This window comes from Ceratina calcarata, unplaced genomic scaffold, assembly GCF_001652005.2.
Source record: "Ceratina calcarata isolate Rehan_Ccalc_2016 unplaced genomic scaffold, ASM165200v1 scaffold35.2, whole genome shotgun sequence".
Lineage (NCBI taxonomy): Eukaryota > Metazoa > Arthropoda > Insecta > Hymenoptera > Apidae > Ceratina > Ceratina calcarata.
In genome coordinates, this window is record NW_017157934.1 from 217,423 (window position 1) to 233,683 (window position 16,261).

The following is a 16,261-nucleotide window of genomic DNA, read 5'->3' on the forward strand; positions in this document are numbered from 1 at the left end:
AATTGAACAAATTATAGAAGAATGCCTTTGGTGTTGGTACATAGATATCCCGTGCATGTGTTACATGGTGGTAGCGTTGCAACAGGGTTCGACGGTTCTCAGTTCTCAGGGCATCTTCCACCTCCTCGCAATAATCACTGCAATTATTTCATGTTTGAAGTTTTTAAAACGACAAATTTGAATAAAGGATGTTTTTAATACAAATAAAATAAAGTTTCAAAGGGAAAATGTTAATTGTAATACAAGTAACTCGAGAAAGGGACAATGCAACACTTTTTTGGAACGCCGTTCCCTCTCTTACCCGCGTAGAAACGGTAAGTGGCTTGATGGGTGACGATATGAGCATCCCTGAATCGCACAATGGACAACTGGACATAATTACACCGGACGACAAGTGTGCGTGAGCGTGTACAATCGTGTGCGTTAAGATCGTTGGAACACGATCACCATCTTAGTCAGAGATCAGTGTCTCGTGAAAAGTCGAAGAGTTCGCGCGCGTATCACGGGTATCATTCTAAATCTAACTCGGTTTCTTTCCTCTGTTTTGTCTCGTGATTTGACAGTGGTGAAACATTGCATGTGACATTTATAACATGTTGCTCTTTGGTTGGATGATTTGCATTTTTATTATAGGTAAGCGACAAAACATGACAAAAGTAAAACTCGTACATGGGCAATTTAGATTATTTCGAAGCGCTTCCGTGGCGTTCGATTCGTGCAATTATGCAAACTGTCACAGATTACACTCGGAACAATTGAGAAATCGTTTCTTTCAACGATTTCATTATCCAATTAACTACCGAGAATGTGGCGGATTTCGACGCGTCAATTTTCATCCAATTGTTTTCATAGCTTTCACAATACATGATTTTTACATCCTTGCAAAATATTTCCGTTTTTCGCTATCACTACTGTTGGTTCATTTTAAATCAGAGATTTCGAATCAGGATCAAACGATTGCTTGTTGAATAAAATTTTTGACGCAAGTCACATGACAATTTCTTCCCATACAATTTCTCTTTTAAATGCGAAACATGAACAAACGTTAGGCATAAAAAAAGCGACCCAGTCGATTTAACATGAAAAAGTTTCTTAATTTGAACGCGGACAGAATCGATCATTGGGTTCTCGTCAAACTGTCGCAATTATCTCTTGCGCTGCCACTTGAATTCGTTAAAATTAATTCACTTTCGATCAGATTGTTTCTAGGTTTCTCATTAACTCTCAGGTGCCATGAGTATTTGGTATTCGTTACAGCGAGAACCATACAATGGTCGCCGGAACGAACTTACGATGCGCATTATAAATTTCGCAAAATTGTTTTCCTTCTGGTTATTTTCCTCAATCCTGTATGGTTGAAAATTGCTCGATTCTTTTTGATCCTTTTACTTTTCTCCTTTTATCTCCGTTCGCTTATCTTGGTTTTAATTAAAAGACTAGTACGCCCCAGTGCGATTTTCAGAAATTCAATTTGTCCAGCCGAGTGAATGAATTGCGTTCGGTTGTCCGATTCCAGAAGTACATGCATACTGCATGTGAACTCTGTATTTAACCCATCAGCTGTCTCTGTGAAAGTGATCTTAAACTTTCACAATTCAAAAATTAGAACTAACTCGAATAAGATAAGAAAAGGATCTTGTAGTATAAACTACATTATGAGGACTTGTTACATTTATTGTTACAGTTAATCGGGCGGTGGCGAACAGTGGCTTTAAAAGCTACCCAACGACGGTGAAAACCTTTGAAAATGACACTGTAGTGTTACCCTGTTACGTCGAAGATCTCGGTAAGTCTGGTACTAATCGTAAATTTATTCTTGTAACAATGATCTGATTCAACATCGTTACAAGAAAAAATACAAAAGCAATAAAAAGCCTATAGAAAAGTTAACTTCTGCAATAAAACTGTTGCGATCACTCTTGTCTCCATCTTCTTCTTCCCTTTTTCTTCTCAACGAAGGTATTGCTTACAAATTCTATTTTTGTCCCTTCATGTCAACAACATAATTTCAAATACTCGTTTTTTACTATTGGCTTCTTCGTATGCATTAAAAATATATTTAGAGGAATTTTATGAACTGAAAAACGTGCATGTGTTAGAATTGAGAAGAAAGGGGTCAGCAAATTGAATTATTAATATTAATCTTATCGGGGAAAGAGAGAGCTGGCTGTGTAGTGACCACAATTTCGGGCAACGATCGATGCCAATTTCCCTAGAGCAGCGGCGATGTGTCCATTCGCAACACTTGGATGCCGGTATAGAACGCAAACAATTTGCCCGTACAATCGATCGAACTGTCATCGGTGGTTTCGCCGGTAACGGGATTGCCTGTCACCCGTTCGCTTTCCTCCGTTGCAACTCCGGCAGGAGGTCACGTACGCTAACAAGAAGGCGATACTAACATCGCGGATTAAGAACTTGTCTCGAATTATGCATCCTTGAAATTTACCGCGACCATCCGGATCGCAGACGTTTCAAACCGACAGGGATTAATGAGAAAGTGGGTCAGGGGAAAGCTACTCGGCTCGGTTACTTATTAATTAGAAATTCGCCGAAATGCACTTTGCATACCGTTCCTATCTCCAGCCGATTGTTCCGATAGAATTACGGAACAGTAATTCTATCCGTAGAGTCAGTCGAAGAATTTTGTTATTGAGTGTTCGAACGAATTGAGACGTTCCGGTGCATACGCATTCGTGTATCCAGATAACGTGCAGACCAGAGTGAGATGGTGGAGGGACGGCACCCTTTTGGCTGACAGCGGTGATCCGCGACACGAATCACCTGAAAGAGTTAGGATGTACTCGAACAGCAGCCTGGAGGTTTCCCACGTGAGACGGAACGATACCGGGGAATATGTATGCCAGGCGTCTCGGCCAGCTCCTTGGGGACACGCTACGCAAGTACACGAAATCGAAGTAATGTGTGAGTAATTGCAAATCGATATTCAAACGGAACGTCGCACTTTCTATTCGATAGAAACTTTTCACCAGGATACGACATCGTCGACGATATACAACGATGATACGCTTTATACGCGCGTTCAATCTATCTGTAACGACATTGTTTACGCAATATTTAATGTCTATATAAGCATCTATCGGTATTTTATTTATTGATACATCGACTGTCATCAAATCAAGATTGGAAACAAGCAGTTCTTGTCGTTACGAAAATATTTGATTTTCATCTTTGAAACCGTCCTCTCTTTGCTAATCCTTCGTGTACATCGTTAGTTGGTCGAACGGAATCAATTACGGGGGCGATATCAATTAATTGGAATCGATAATTGGGAAGTAGAGGTTGCAACCAAAAGGGATCGAAGAAACCTTAGATTGAGTATGTATCGGCGAGAGGTTGAACATTGACGTCGATTCTATCGCGTATTACCGCCGACGTGAAATTATGGATGACCCAAGAGTATCTTAGAGGTGTACCTCATACCACAAACAAATTCAGAAAAGTTTTTTCTCTGCCGAGGAATCCTCCACGGAGTTTTCTCAGCGGCAAGGATTTCGGTTCCATTTCGTCGAACTTTGTACACCCGGCGCGCGTAAAAATAAGAAAAAGGATCTCTCCGACTCGTCCGTCCCTCGAGCGAAATCGAATTTCTTTTTTATCCTATTAAATTGGAAATGATACCGTTTCTACGTCTGGCGATGTACGACCGATCCCTGCGACTTTACACCGATACAGTTTTGAATTATCGACGTCGAAAGTTACCATGAATGAATCGAAAATTGCAGATTCGCCTACCGTCTATCCAGTATCAAGTAAACTCGAAGTGAACTTGGGAGAAGAGGTGGACATGGCTTGTGTCGCTAAGGGCGTTCCAATTCCTATCGTATCGTGGAGAAACAAGGTAAACGTTCCGTTACATAGGAAAGGGTTCCACGCGATGATACGAATGCGTGTACGTAAACATTTATTCGTTGACAGGACGGCGAGATACCGTTTTTGTATGATAGATCGCGTTTGCGATTTCACGCCGAAAAACCCAGCGACGCCGGCCGATATACTTGCGTCGCGGATAACGGCGTCGGTGAACCAGCTACGGCGACCATAGATCTGTACGTTAGATGTAGGTACCATTTCAACTATTTATAAAAACGGCTTATATTTATCATAATTGCACACGTGTTTGCTCGCCTACCCACGTTCGAGCTTATGCGTATCTCGACAGATTATAAATACACGGAAGTAACCACTATCCTCTATTCGTCGTTAAACGGTCGTAATTAAATTAGGAAATTGCATTCCCCTGTTTAGTATTCCGATCGAACGTTGCATCCGCACGATCTAATTGTAATCACGCGGCGTTCAAATCGTTTGTGTACGACAATCATTCTACGGGACGTCGTTTCGTGTCCTGTCGTCCTGTAATTTCAATTGGAAATTACGAGACGTTTCCTGAACTGGAGAGAACAGAAACGGCACAAAAACGAGTCTCGTGAACGTTCAACCTGTGATTAGATGATTCATACCGATTAAATTATTAGATAAATGACGGTCGTCGGCTAATTAAAAGCTTGGCTGATGTAAGCACTGTCGATAGACCATTTGAAAAAGTTCAATGATCGTTTCATGAACGCGTCACGAATTTCAGCATTCAGTTCACTTTTTCCTTTTCATGCACCCGTCTCGCGATTTCGATCGGAATCGATGATTGGAAACAATGTAGACAAGCCGAAGATCGAGATGATGAAGACGTGGATGCACGCACCCCCAGGAATACGAGTGCAGTTGAATTGCGGGGTCACTGCTTGGCCGGAGGCGAAGGTGAATAATTTTGCAACATTATGAATGATACCATTATGTTAGTAAATGACAGTTCGAATAACAATGGGCATAGCCTAAAGTAAACCCTGTTCCGAACACGCGGCGCCCCTTTTCCAATTTTCCATTGTACATTTCGAAACGGTAGACTCGTTTTAACCAGATAATAATAACAAAGATTCTCCCTGATCTTGTTTCTATCCGAATGCTTACAACAATTGTTTTCACTCGATACGTTTAAACGAACAGTGCAATTAAAAATAATTTACTCAAGATTTAACGCTACAAGAGATATACAAGGTGTCCCAGAAAAAGTGTTAGAGGCGAGGTGATTCTGGAGGTGTTTCTGAACAACAATTTCTTTTGGTAAAATACAAAGTGAACCATAGTTTTTGAATTATTAACGAAAAACATTGACCAATGAGAGCAAGCGAAGGGCCCGCGCCCAGCCATGGGTAGGTTGGCTCGGATCGTGACGCTTGGCCGTGGCTTAGCGCGGGCCCTGCTCGTGCTCTTATTGGTCAATGTATTTCGTTAATAATTTAAAAATAATGTCTCACTTTGCATTTTGCCAAAGGAAATTGTTGTTCAGGAACACTTACAGAATCACTTCTCTTCGGCTGTAACACTTTTTCTGGGACACCCTGTATAAGGTACGGACAGGCTGTATCTGTAAAGCAATTTCCCTCGGTCTATCCCTTGGAGGCAGTGAAACCTGATGAATCGATTGACGGGGAAACGTGACTCGCGATACTTTTTCTCGCGAAAGGTAGCTGCTGTGTTTAAACTTGTAGCTGACTAAGCATCTCCTCCAGACTTCTCGTAATCGGACAAAAGTTTTGTGTTTAAAGTGTCATCGCGGTGCATTCTAAACCATCCCACTTAATCCAATGAGCCTTCCCGGATTCGGTTTCCTTGCTCGCTGATCGCATAAATTATTGTTTCGTCCGCAGGTAGAGTGGTGTTTCAACAACGAAAGCGTGAATTACTCCTCGCGAATAGTGAAGCACAACGCGGGCAGCGATCACAGCTTGGTGATAAGGAACGTCAGGACGACGGATTACGGGTTTTACTTGTGCAGGGCTTCTAATTCTTTAGGAATCACTGAGGCGGCGGTCGAATTATCGGGTGTCGCGAACCCGGCCGTGTTTAAGAAAGCGTACAGCCTCTCGAAGACCTCGTACAATTTCGTCTGGGAGGTCTACAGTTACAATCCCATTGTTCAACACGAGTTCAGATTTCGTAAAGTTACGGTAATACTATGGATTGATGGTTTACACACTTAAATCTATATGCCAACTGTGGTACTTCGAATTAACCAGTTAATTCACAGAATGGGGTTCCTGGTGCATGGCGCAAGCTGTATATACCCAGTGGCAGCGATGAAAATAGTTTCATACATACGTATTCGTTTAAATTGACCGGTTTAGAAGAAGCTACGCATTACGAGGCGTTGATACTGTCGAAAAATCGTTACGGCTGGAGCAAACCGTCGGAGATAATACGATTCGCTACAGAAGGCGCACGTAAGTGATAACACTAACCGGCAAATAAAAACTATTTTCAAGTTTTGCAATGTCCATCACATGATTCTTATAGAGTTTCCCGTATCGAACACGAATCTGGAAACAGAATTGCTCTATCACGTACTATTTTCGAAAACTCGTCGTTTTTGTAAAAATACATGATTTTCGGGAAAAATGAGGTATTATAGGAAAACTAAGACTAAAACTAAAACTAATTTTTTTTCTCTTTACAGCAGACAAGGACAACTACATAACTAACGCGATACAGGAGAACAAAATTATACCCGGTAATTTGATATTTTAATTCCTCTTTGTGCTGTTTAAAAACCACTGAAATTTTATATTAAATGTGAATATGAATACGAAATTTTACATTGCTCTTTCGCAGCGGTGCAACTTGCATCGATATCGCAACACTCTCCTCTGGATGCTGCTAACAGCGGAGGTTCTCTTAATCAAGGAAAAATCGCAACAATGATATTGGTATTATATGTCCTCAATTATCGTGGCAATATATAAAACTTCATTATGTCGATCGGAAAGAAGAGTTATACTTTGGTTTTACGTGATGAGCTGTTATTGCAGAGGTGGGGAACGTGCGGCTTCTTTGTACGGTTTCAAATTATGTATTTATATTTGAATGTATTCAATTACTTTCAAGTAAGAAACAAATGCAAATATCCGACTAACTTCAATTTTCCATCAAATTTTAAAATTATTTTCCGTACTATTGCTATGTTAGATATTTATAATTTAATATTATTATTTTTCTATTGTGTTTCTTTACAAAGTAATAAATTTACGTAAAAATTCTTCTACTAATGTTACTTTTATTTTAAGCGGTATTTAAATATGTAGATGTTTATTAAAATTTCAAGATCTGAATGAATATATGCTTAAACAAATAAAAATACCAACAGTGAAATATAAAAAATTATAGCGGCCTCCTTTATTACTGCCTGATTTAAATCTGGCCTCTAGTGGTAAAAAGGTTCCCCACCTTTGGGTTATTGTATAGGAAGAAATATCAAGAGGAAGACAATTTGTGTCCTATATTAGGATAAAATTTCGCGATTTCGTTATAATTGTAAGTTTTAAGATTGTAAATATAAATTCCACCTACGTGTCATATATATTATGTTTCGTGTGCTGATAAGGTATTATGTATTTTGTTTTGTGATTAATGTATTGATTTTGGAAACATATAAACGATCGATGTATTTTCTGCGAAATATTTTTGTGTACACTGCAATTATTAAAACACACACAGTAGTATTATAGACGTGATACACAAGGCTAAACGATTAGATCCATGAATCTTGTAAAACTGAATTCTTTGGCATCATAATGTTTGTGTAAAAAGACCATTTAGTACATGCTTCGCAGATAACAAATTTGTGCTTTTTTTATTTATAAATATTTCATTAAATATAACATTTACCATGGGAGGAAATTTAGACTCCGATGGAGCAAATTGGAAGTAATTCTTTACGATAGAAATTAAGAAACGTTAATATTTCACGTCAACTATATTATAGCGGCCGCTTTCTTCTAAGTCATGGCTGACAAGCGGCCTAAGCGGCTAGATGGCGTCACATGCAATTCCAAAATCGTTTGAGGTATGTGTATGGTGTATGTACCGTTTGTTGATATAAAATGATATAAAACTGTCATAGCTCAGTCACAATTCACAATACAGAATCCTTTTGAAAGAGCCTTGAGAAAAATGCGAAAGTCTCGATCTCCAAGTTCTTTTATAAATGAAAATTTACATTTATAAAAATCAACAACTTAGAGAATTCTGTCTTTGACTTTTTTCATACAATCGACAATCTTGAATTAGATAACAGAAGTGGGGTTAACAGAATACTCAAATGTTTCGCACGTCTCTCTCACAGTGATTACAGAGCAAGTAAATAAAAGTTCGATAACTCGTTTTAATACATATGGAGGGCTACTAATTGATAAAGTATGGAAAATTCTTTACAAAATCAAGACATTAGATGTAAAAGTAATCCAATCGTTTTTTTAGATATAGCAATTGACAGAGAAAAAGGTAATGTTGAAACATATGATCATTAAATTATGCGTGTTTATGTTCAACTTTCAGTGTGTGCATTACTGTCTTACATTTCATTCCATTAGAATTATAAAATGTAATTTATATGGTACTATGATACAGTTGGAAGAATTGTGATTGAGCTTTTTAAGGATGTTGTACCACGAACAGCTGAGAATTTCCGTGCACTGTGCACTGGAGAAAAAGGTACCGGAGCCAGTGGGAAACGTTTACATTACAAAGGATCAATATTTCATAAAGGTACCAGAAGAATGAATTAATTACACTGAGAAAAGAATTATGAAAATTAAAAAACAGATGGTCAATGGGAATTTAACATAAAAATTTGCAATAATCTAGTGTTATCACAAGTTATGATCCAAGGCGGAGATATAATAAATTTTGATGGAACCGGTGGAGAAAGTATATACGGAAAAGAATTTGAAGATGAAAACTTCAAACTTTCCCATACACTGGCAGGACTACTGAGCATGGTAAATAAGGGTTACCCAGACAGCAACAGTTCTCAGTTTGTCATTACACTTTCAGCTAGTATACACTTGGATAAAACCAATGTGGTTTTTGGTAAAGTTTTAAAAGGTATGGGTGTCGTGTATGAAATTTCTCAAGTTAAAACAGCGTATGATGTACCTGTTCAGGTAAGCATGAATGAAACTGTTCTCTTTCGTGTCGTTGAAACAAATTGTTTCGTCACAGAGAGTACAAGTAATCGACTGTGGTGAACTGCGATTGGAAGAAGACTGGGGTATGGAAGAGAACGATGGTACTGAAGATGTATTTACACCATGGCCAGAAGATTGGAATTATTCCACAGAAATCAAAGAGCTCGACGTATGTTTCCCGTTTTAGATACATATGTTTTTGAAAAATAAGCACTTTTTTTTTTAATGATCATTCGTGGATGTTTATAGTGCACGTATATAGTGGACGTTATTAAGAAGATAAAAGATTCAGGAAATCGTTATTTTTCACAAAACAATTATATAGATGCAGGAAGGAAGTATAAGAAAGCATTACGCTATTACAAATGGATGAACAAGACAGTGTATGTACCAGATTCTTCCAACCAATTAATGGTAAACACTGAAGTGGCCCTATTACTTAATCTTGCAGCGGTCAAGTTGAAAGAAAGAAATTACCGTGAAACTTTGACCCTTTGCACAGAGGTAAGTCTTCGAATTACATACGGTGTACAAGTTTCTTCACTTGGCGCCTTAATTTTATGCTTAGGCTCTAAACTTGGACAGAAAAAACAGCAAAGCATTATTTCGTAGAAGTCAAGCACACATGGGATTAAACGAACACAACTTGTGTTTAGCAGACCTAAGACGAGCTCTTTTAGAATCTCCTAACAATAAAGACATTCTATTAGAAATCGATAAGGTTAAAAAAATTATAAATTCATATCTAGTTATTGAGAAGGCGTCCTGTAAAAAGATGTTTAAATTAAAATGAAATATTTTGTAACGAATATTTGAAAAAAGTATGACATTTTTTATACGTATGTACGTTTCTACATAAATAGACAATATGCAAATAATTATTGTCCGTTTTCATTTTCATTACTTAATAGTAATAATTACGTAAAATGCTAAAAAAAAAAACAATTACAACCACGAGTGTTGAAAATATTTTAATACAAATCATAACTACTGTTGTATACAAATGTTCATCGTATGTATGACTTGTTTATTCGACACCTACATTAAGTTTTTAACAATTCTGAGCATCACTGTTTTGTATATTATATCAGAAACATGTTACATAAAATAAACATTAAGATATGATTTCAATAGAACCCTACAACTAATCGATCTATAAAAAAAAATTACAAGTGGTAAAACACGAGCGATATACGCAAATAAAATAAAAAAATTATTGCAGTTTTTTTACGTTATAAACAAAAACATGCATCTTTATAACAATTATTTATTTCCTTGAAAGATTTTATCTTAATAGCACTGTATATCTATACAAGTTAATATCTACAGCAATTACACATGGGAGTTTCTGCGATGACTAGATTAAAAATGTACTCGTTACGAACTACACTTTAAATATAATTTTCTTCTCGGGTTTGGAGTTGTCAATAAATAAATAAATAAATAAATAAGAAAATAAATACATAAAAATAATGACTGCCGACATTTTCTTACCGGAACTTACAAACTTTCTGCCGTTAACGAGGAATGTATTCATATATCAAAATCCTTTTTTATATTCTTAGTACACACTTCAATCTGAGGATCGACGACTAACAATGAAATTTATGGCACCAAATGTATGCTTCCTGTACAGTGGTTCTTTTATTGTAGCCGTTTTATAGGAGGAAAGCTTTGTGCAAGTCGTATAGAGCTGTTAAATACACTCTTTGTACATTGATGAACTTTTCAAAAACCAGATATGTGGACGGAAAAATTTCAAACTGCTTAAATGACCACGATGTACGATATTTAATGAATCAACTCAGCGACGTGACGTGTATGTATACTTTTCCCGTATTTTATGAGTCGAGCTATCCATTGAAATTTATATTTATTCCTTACTGTGACTTCTGACTTTGCACCTTCGTCGTCGTCTGTCTTCCCAGATTAAAGTTATTCCTTTTCCATTTCCTCTGAACCGTCTTCCTTTTCTACGTTCGAGCAACTTTCTGTCGTATTTTCTGTTTCAATTAAATGATGTAACTCTTTGCACAATGTTTCTTCGCAAACTTCACCGTTTAAAACAGTATTATCTATTACATCGTAACTGTCTTTCGTATCTTCCTCCGCCACATCGTTGAATTCAGGTTCTATAATCTCTTCGCAGCTTTTGAACATATCAGGATGTTCGCTCGAATTAATTAATTCAGGATTCTCGTTAGAGTTTAATATATCAGTGTTGACCTCGTCGTCCGTCGTGTCAGTGGATTGAGACACTTTTTTTAACACACTGTCAATTAAGTTAGACGCGAAGCTTTTGTTTTCGTTTCCTTCGTGAATAGTTTGATGAATCGGTAAGGTTTGAGGTCTGTGTGGTCGCGCGTAAGGAAACGTATTTTCTTCACCGGCTGGTGTATGAACAGCTGATATCTCCGTTTGAGTCGCAACACCATTATCGACAAGATGGGGTTTCGGTTGCATACTCGACATGCATCGTTTTATTTCCGACATGGAATCTTGCAGTTGTTGAACCTGATCAATCGACAAAGTTTTAGAGAACAGGGATACGAGTGATATGACAGTATATAGAATAGTTTAATTATTGTCGTACCTGAGTGTGCAACAAATTACATGTTTGTGCCAGGTTGGTTACAACGTCTACGTTATGACTTAGGTTTTCTGTATCGTTCCCTGCAGAATCGCGGTTGGCGCTGGGTTGGAGGCTGACAACTTTTTTCCATAGTGCATTAATTGCTTGCATTTGTAATAATTGCAATTTATGTTCACTCTCTAATGCAGTTCTGGTAGCCTCCATATCAGTAGACAATTTTCTGTATGATTATTAACAATTCTTATAGTGATTCGTAAAAGGCTTCATATTTCTCTGAAGATGAGGAAAACTTACTGGATGTACTTGTTCGTTCTCATCATTTCGATAGTCTTCAATATAGTGGTTGCTTTTTTATTAAGATTTCTAGTATGATAGCCCCTCCACATCCTTTGTATACATATTGCTGCTTTTTCAGCTTCATCTTGATCTGCTTTAAAAGTGTAAAGTTATAAATTATTATATCCGAAAGACAATTCTGCCTTTATATCGATTAAAAAGAGGATTGAATCACCTTTATTATCTTCCTGTCTTCTTTGAATAGCTCTATGGCGAATACCATCTAATTTCGCTTGGCATACTTCGCTATCTTCGTCGCTACTTTGAATAGCGTTATCTGCGTCTCCATCTGCTCTTTTGACATTGCTCTTCAGTTTATCATTCGCACTTTTTGGCCTCGATATATTTCTGCCTAAGTTTGGCGAATTTTTTGTACTTCGTTTCATAGGCAATGTTTTACTTTGAACGTAATTATTGATTTTAACACTATGGGGACATTTATTACTAGCGTTTGTAATAATAGGTTTAGCGATACTTGGTTTCCCAACTGCGCAATTTGAGGCTGAATTACTTTTTACAAGTGCGTTTGCCTTTATAGCGGCAAGATTTGTTTTCGCCATTGGATTCACCGTATTTATTATTGGGATAGCTTTACCATCCCCATCAGATGAAACAGGTTTACTTGGCATTGTAATTTGACACGGCGAAGACAGTTTACTCGGTGGAGTCTTTGCCAAAACTCGAGATAGACCAGACGGTGGTCGAAAATCTGGGCTCATTAAAGATTCTGGAACTGGTACTAATTTTGTTGCTGCTTGTAAAGGACTAGATGTTTCTGTAAATTGGACGATCCCTTAGTAAGCAACAGAAATTGAAAATTAATCAACCTCGTCATCTACCTTCTGTATCATATGAAACAACAACGTTCGATGCTTTATTGTTTAAAGTACCAGAGAGCATAGTTGGATCCAAACTTTGTGTCATCAATGATTCCTGATCTTCGTTTAGTAGAGTATGGCATGAAGAAACCATAGCATCGGGATGGCAACTTACTATCATCCTATCTGGCGATCTTACTCTCAGCGGGTTCCTTGCTGTACCTAGTTAAATATTATTCATTTTATATACTCATATTTGTATTATGCACGATTATGTTTGTTCGTATTCATATTTCGAGTAGCGGATACATGCAAATGATATCTAAGGACAAATAATATAAAAATTGTGAACTATGTGAAATATATTTTCAAATCGTCAAATTTGCTAAACAAATTTTCTAATTAGCATTATTATCATAACATTACTCTTCTTTTCATACTCCAAGGTTATTTGCGCTATAAGCGTAAAAAACGTAACCGATTAAAACCGTACTACATACTAGGAACAGAAGACATAAACATGTGCAATAATCTAAAATGATTTTGTGTCAAAACATATAGCGCTATATTTGCAATAAGTTCTCCAACGTATGAACTTTCGTCTTAAATTTTTGCACATGTTTGCAATGCAGTTACAGCCGTGTATGATTTACTTTGACTCTGGATACCTTTACAAGGCGAATGGCACACACAGTATTTTGCTTCATAAAATTTTGGTGACTGTAAGCATTTGTCTTCATAGTATGTCAACATTGGCGCAACTAGAGAAAATACATTATGACTAGAACATACAGGTGCATGACGACTGGAAAGTGTACATCACCACTAGTCCACGTTTTATACAATTACATCGAAATCAATTTAGAGACACGTTAAAAAATTCGTTATTGTACTTGTAATAATGAAAAGTAAAGAGAAAGATGAATTAACTCACTGGCACGTCTAGGAGAACTTGTCCTGTTATGACTAAGTCTACGCCTAGTAGCTGGAGAAGGAGTCATTCCGACGCTACTTAAGCTGTGCACGCTTCCAGCATCACTTTGTTGATTTAATTGCTGTTGATGATGTTGTGCCTTACTTAAAATCAGCCTAAGCTTCCTGTCGGTCTCATTTTCTAGAGATTCACCGGAAAGAGGGCAGACAGACGCTAAATATTGCGCAAGCAGTGCATGTTCGCCAACACGGAACTGTCTACCGCGACCCTGGGAATACAGCCACTCTGCCTTTAAACTGAGTGACCATTGTTCCGAATGAATTACAGTTTTATGAATAATGGTCCTTCTATCAAATAGTTAATATACACATCCAAACGGTACCCACCTTTCGATAGGATCAACAGGATAGCCATCAATTGATTTCAAGCTCATACACCAATTGATAACGAAAGGTCGATAGTCAAAACCACTATAAGCTATTTATTAAAGAAAGCTATAGCTGTAAATCTATCGTTAATATTTTCGTTTTATATCTACCTCTCTACAAGCACATTATTTTTATCTGAATGTTCTATGCGATGACATTTAACAGTAGCGAGAAAACATTTTTTCGAAGACATTTTATAATATATATTACTAATTAATTTCTAACATCTAAATATTGAATTTAACGATTAGAAAAAGGATACATACTGTTACCTGTCATACTGACACATGGATTATTAGCAATGGAAAAATTTATTACGTTTTTTAAATTAGCTAAATGCGACATTTCATTCAGGTCAGTAATGTTATTATTTGCCAATGTAAATGTTTCCAAGGAGGTAGGTAAATAACGTTCGCATTGCCTTAGTGTTATTATGCGATTGTTATGTAGAAAGAGCTCCTGAAATACCATCAGAATGATAGATAAAGCACAATAGTTCAGAGAAAATAAAGTTAAATTTTACCTTTAAATTTCTCAAATAAGATATATCCGAGATGTGACTGATGCTATTTTCAGATAAATCTAAATGTTCCAACTTAGTGTTTGTATGCAGGTGTTCAATGGACTGCGAACGAACACCACGAATATAATGACTGGATGCAAAACACTTGATACAAAAATTAAAGATTTAAATTTGTAACATACCTTTATATTATTGCCAGCTAGGCAAAGTGTTTGTAAGTTTATCATATCCTTTATGCCTTCTATGGTCAGTATACCATTATTTGCTAAATTAAGAGTCACAAGATTATGTAACTTTGACACCCCATACATACGTAACAATTGATTCCTCACTATTGAAAGCTGAAACAATTTAATTGCTCTTAAAGTAAACTGCCTCATCTATCGTATTAAAAATTATAATTGACATTTCAATGATAAACAGATAACGAGATGAGAAATGTGGATTTCTATAGTGGAAAGGCAGATGTTTCATACTGAATATTTCGTACGTGCTATCATAAACGTTTTACCTTGGTAATTCTGTGGTAAGAATCAAGATTATCAAGACGCTGAAGCTCATTATCGTCTATGATCAATGTGCTGATATCCGCATCCGACGGGCAACGAGGAATCTTTTTCAAACCTTGACCACTCAAGTCGAGTGTTTCGCACACCAAAGATTCTGAATAAATAATAGAATTTCACTGTTACCCACTTTCGACTAAATATTTATACGTGCAGAACCGAAAACGTCAAAAATGGCAAGTATGGAAACGCAATGAAATTGTGCTGGTTTTAGGCAAACAATTACGAAACAATGAATGTTCATAATAGACTAAGGTATACTGAGAATATCTAACGTATCTTTACAACGGTATCTTTTCATAATAGTGGTACAATATAAATATGAAATTTTGACTAACCCGTCGAAGCCATGATGAACACAATATCAAACTCGTAGACGCTATGAAGATGTCGTCGTGATCACTATATAATACTTATAGGAATTTGAATATAGATGATATTTACAAAGTAAAATACGAATACAAAGCGAATTCCATTTTCTTAAACAGTTTAAATAAAACGAATTGATATTTACTCATCGTAGTTTTATGTTCGTAATGAACAATAAACAGGACTTATGTAACTATATTGAGATTGTTATTCATTCATTATTTAATTCATTATTTTATTAAAGTAAAACATACATGTATATGCAATATGTAAGGCCATTTGTGATAGTATTGTACATATCTTATAACATTTATCGATTTGTAAAAAATTTTCAAATCCACGTTCGAATCATGGATTTGAGGAAGTTCTGTCGGTGAACGAATTAACACACAGTTAATTCCAAAATTTGGTATGCAGTTAGACATAGCTGCAAAACTAACTCAGTTAAAATTTCAAAAGTCTAGGGTACTTGAGAAGAAAGATATAGATGTTTTTATTTTTAGTTTTTTAATATGGGTTCTTATGAGAAATCGCAATTTCGCCGTATTCATTTATGTATTATAAAACAGTTAACATATTTCTCAAAACTTTTGTGGTACAAAATAAATGTTTGATAAACATTTACAATTTTTGAAAACTATCATAGGATA

The 16,261-nt window shown here is 36.5% G+C and overlaps 3 protein-coding genes across 14 annotated transcripts; 2 read left to right on the top strand and 1 right to left on the bottom strand.

Annotated features, from left to right (window-relative positions):
• Window positions 1-453: 453 nt before the first annotated feature.
• Window positions 454-6,980, top strand: LOC108625206 (neurotrimin). Of its 2 annotated transcripts, none has more exons than XM_018025005.2 (10): window positions 454-633; window positions 1,685-1,786; window positions 2,707-2,925; window positions 3,747-3,862; window positions 3,940-4,081; window positions 4,682-4,779; window positions 5,730-6,029; window positions 6,110-6,302; window positions 6,536-6,589; window positions 6,691-6,980. In XM_018025005.2, the coding sequence occupies exons 1-10, from the start codon at window positions 594-596 to the stop codon at window positions 6,819-6,821; spliced, it is 1,395 nt and encodes a 464-aa protein (XP_017880494.1). In that variant the 5' UTR covers window positions 454-593; the 3' UTR covers window positions 6,822-6,980. The 2 variants fall into 2 exon arrangements, with proteins under 2 accessions (XP_017880494.1, XP_017880496.1); XM_018025007.2 differs by having other exon boundaries at window positions 6,539-6,589.
• Window positions 6,981-7,184: 204 nt separating this feature from the next.
• Cyp40 (Cyclophilin 40) lies at window positions 7,185-9,888 on the top strand. Of its 4 annotated transcripts, none has more exons than XM_026813736.1 (7): window positions 7,185-8,358; window positions 8,485-8,622; window positions 8,722-9,020; window positions 9,079-9,213; window positions 9,294-9,427; window positions 9,496-9,548; window positions 9,657-9,746. In XM_026813736.1, the coding sequence occupies exons 1-6, from the start codon at window positions 8,274-8,276 to the stop codon at window positions 9,524-9,526; spliced, it is 822 nt and encodes a 273-aa protein (XP_026669537.1). In that variant the 5' UTR covers window positions 7,185-8,273; the 3' UTR covers window positions 9,527-9,548; window positions 9,657-9,746. The 4 variants fall into 4 exon arrangements, with proteins under 4 accessions (XP_026669537.1, XP_026669536.1, XP_017880488.1 ...); XM_026813735.1 differs by having other exon boundaries at window positions 7,877-8,358; window positions 9,613-9,705; XM_018024999.2 differs by having other exon boundaries at window positions 7,880-8,358; window positions 9,294-9,548; window positions 9,657-9,831.
• A 111-nt stretch (window positions 9,889-9,999) lies between these two features.
• Window positions 10,000-15,689, bottom strand: Cep97 (centrosomal protein 97kDa). Of its 8 annotated transcripts, none has more exons than XM_026813709.1 (13): window positions 15,581-15,689; window positions 15,188-15,339; window positions 14,859-15,017; window positions 14,677-14,778; window positions 14,420-14,612; window positions 14,112-14,202; window positions 13,726-14,021; window positions 13,460-13,552; window positions 12,864-13,013; window positions 12,149-12,748; window positions 11,932-12,067; window positions 11,638-11,857; window positions 10,000-11,558 (listed from the first exon to the last, which is right to left on the bottom strand). In XM_026813709.1, exons 1-13 carry the CDS (start codon window positions 15,591-15,593, stop codon window positions 10,980-10,982), a joined length of 2,784 nt encoding a protein of 927 aa, XP_026669510.1. In that variant the 5' UTR covers window positions 15,594-15,689; the 3' UTR covers window positions 10,000-10,979. The 8 variants fall into 8 exon arrangements, with proteins under 8 accessions (XP_026669510.1, XP_026669509.1, XP_026669507.1 ...); XM_026813708.1 differs by having other exon boundaries at window positions 12,149-12,766; XM_026813706.1 differs by having other exon boundaries at window positions 11,932-12,064; window positions 12,813-13,013.
• Window positions 15,690-16,261: the final 572 nt, after the last annotated feature.

What these genes read in the sequence shown, in the direction of transcription:
- LOC108625206 (XM_018025005.2), top strand. Translation starts at nt 594, where the DNA reads ATGTTGCTCTTTGGTTGGATGATTTGCATTTTTATTATAG. An exon ending in CATAGATCTGTACGTTAGAT is followed by an intron (nt 4,082 to 4,681) that starts GTAGGTACCATT and finishes GAAACAATGTAG; the next exon opens with ACAAGCCGAAGATCGAGATG. An exon ending in CTGCTTGGCCGGAGGCGAAG is followed by an intron (nt 4,780 to 5,729) that starts GTGAATAATTTT and finishes TTTCGTCCGCAG; the next exon opens with GTAGAGTGGTGTTTCAACAA.
- Cep97 (XM_026813705.1), bottom strand. An exon ending in AAGACAGGAAGATAATAAAG is followed by an intron (nt 12,068 to 12,148) that starts GTGATTCAATCC and finishes ACACTTTTAAAG; the next exon opens with CAGATCAAGATGAAGCTGAA. An exon ending in AGAACGAACAAGTACATCCA is followed by an intron (nt 11,858 to 11,931) that starts GTAAGTTTTCCT and finishes ATAATCATACAG; the next exon opens with AAAATTGTCTACTGATATGG.
- Cyp40 (XM_018024997.2), top strand. Translation starts at nt 8,274, where the DNA reads ATGGAAAATTCTTTACAAAATCAAGACATTAGATGTAAAAGTAATCCA. An exon ending in AGCAATTGACAGAGAAAAAG is followed by an intron (nt 8,359 to 8,484) that starts GTAATGTTGAAA and finishes ACTATGATACAG; the next exon opens with TTGGAAGAATTGTGATTGAG. An exon ending in CTTTGACCCTTTGCACAGAG is followed by an intron (nt 9,549 to 9,612) that starts GTAAGTCTTCGA and finishes TTTTATGCTTAG; the next exon opens with GCTCTAAACTTGGACAGAAA.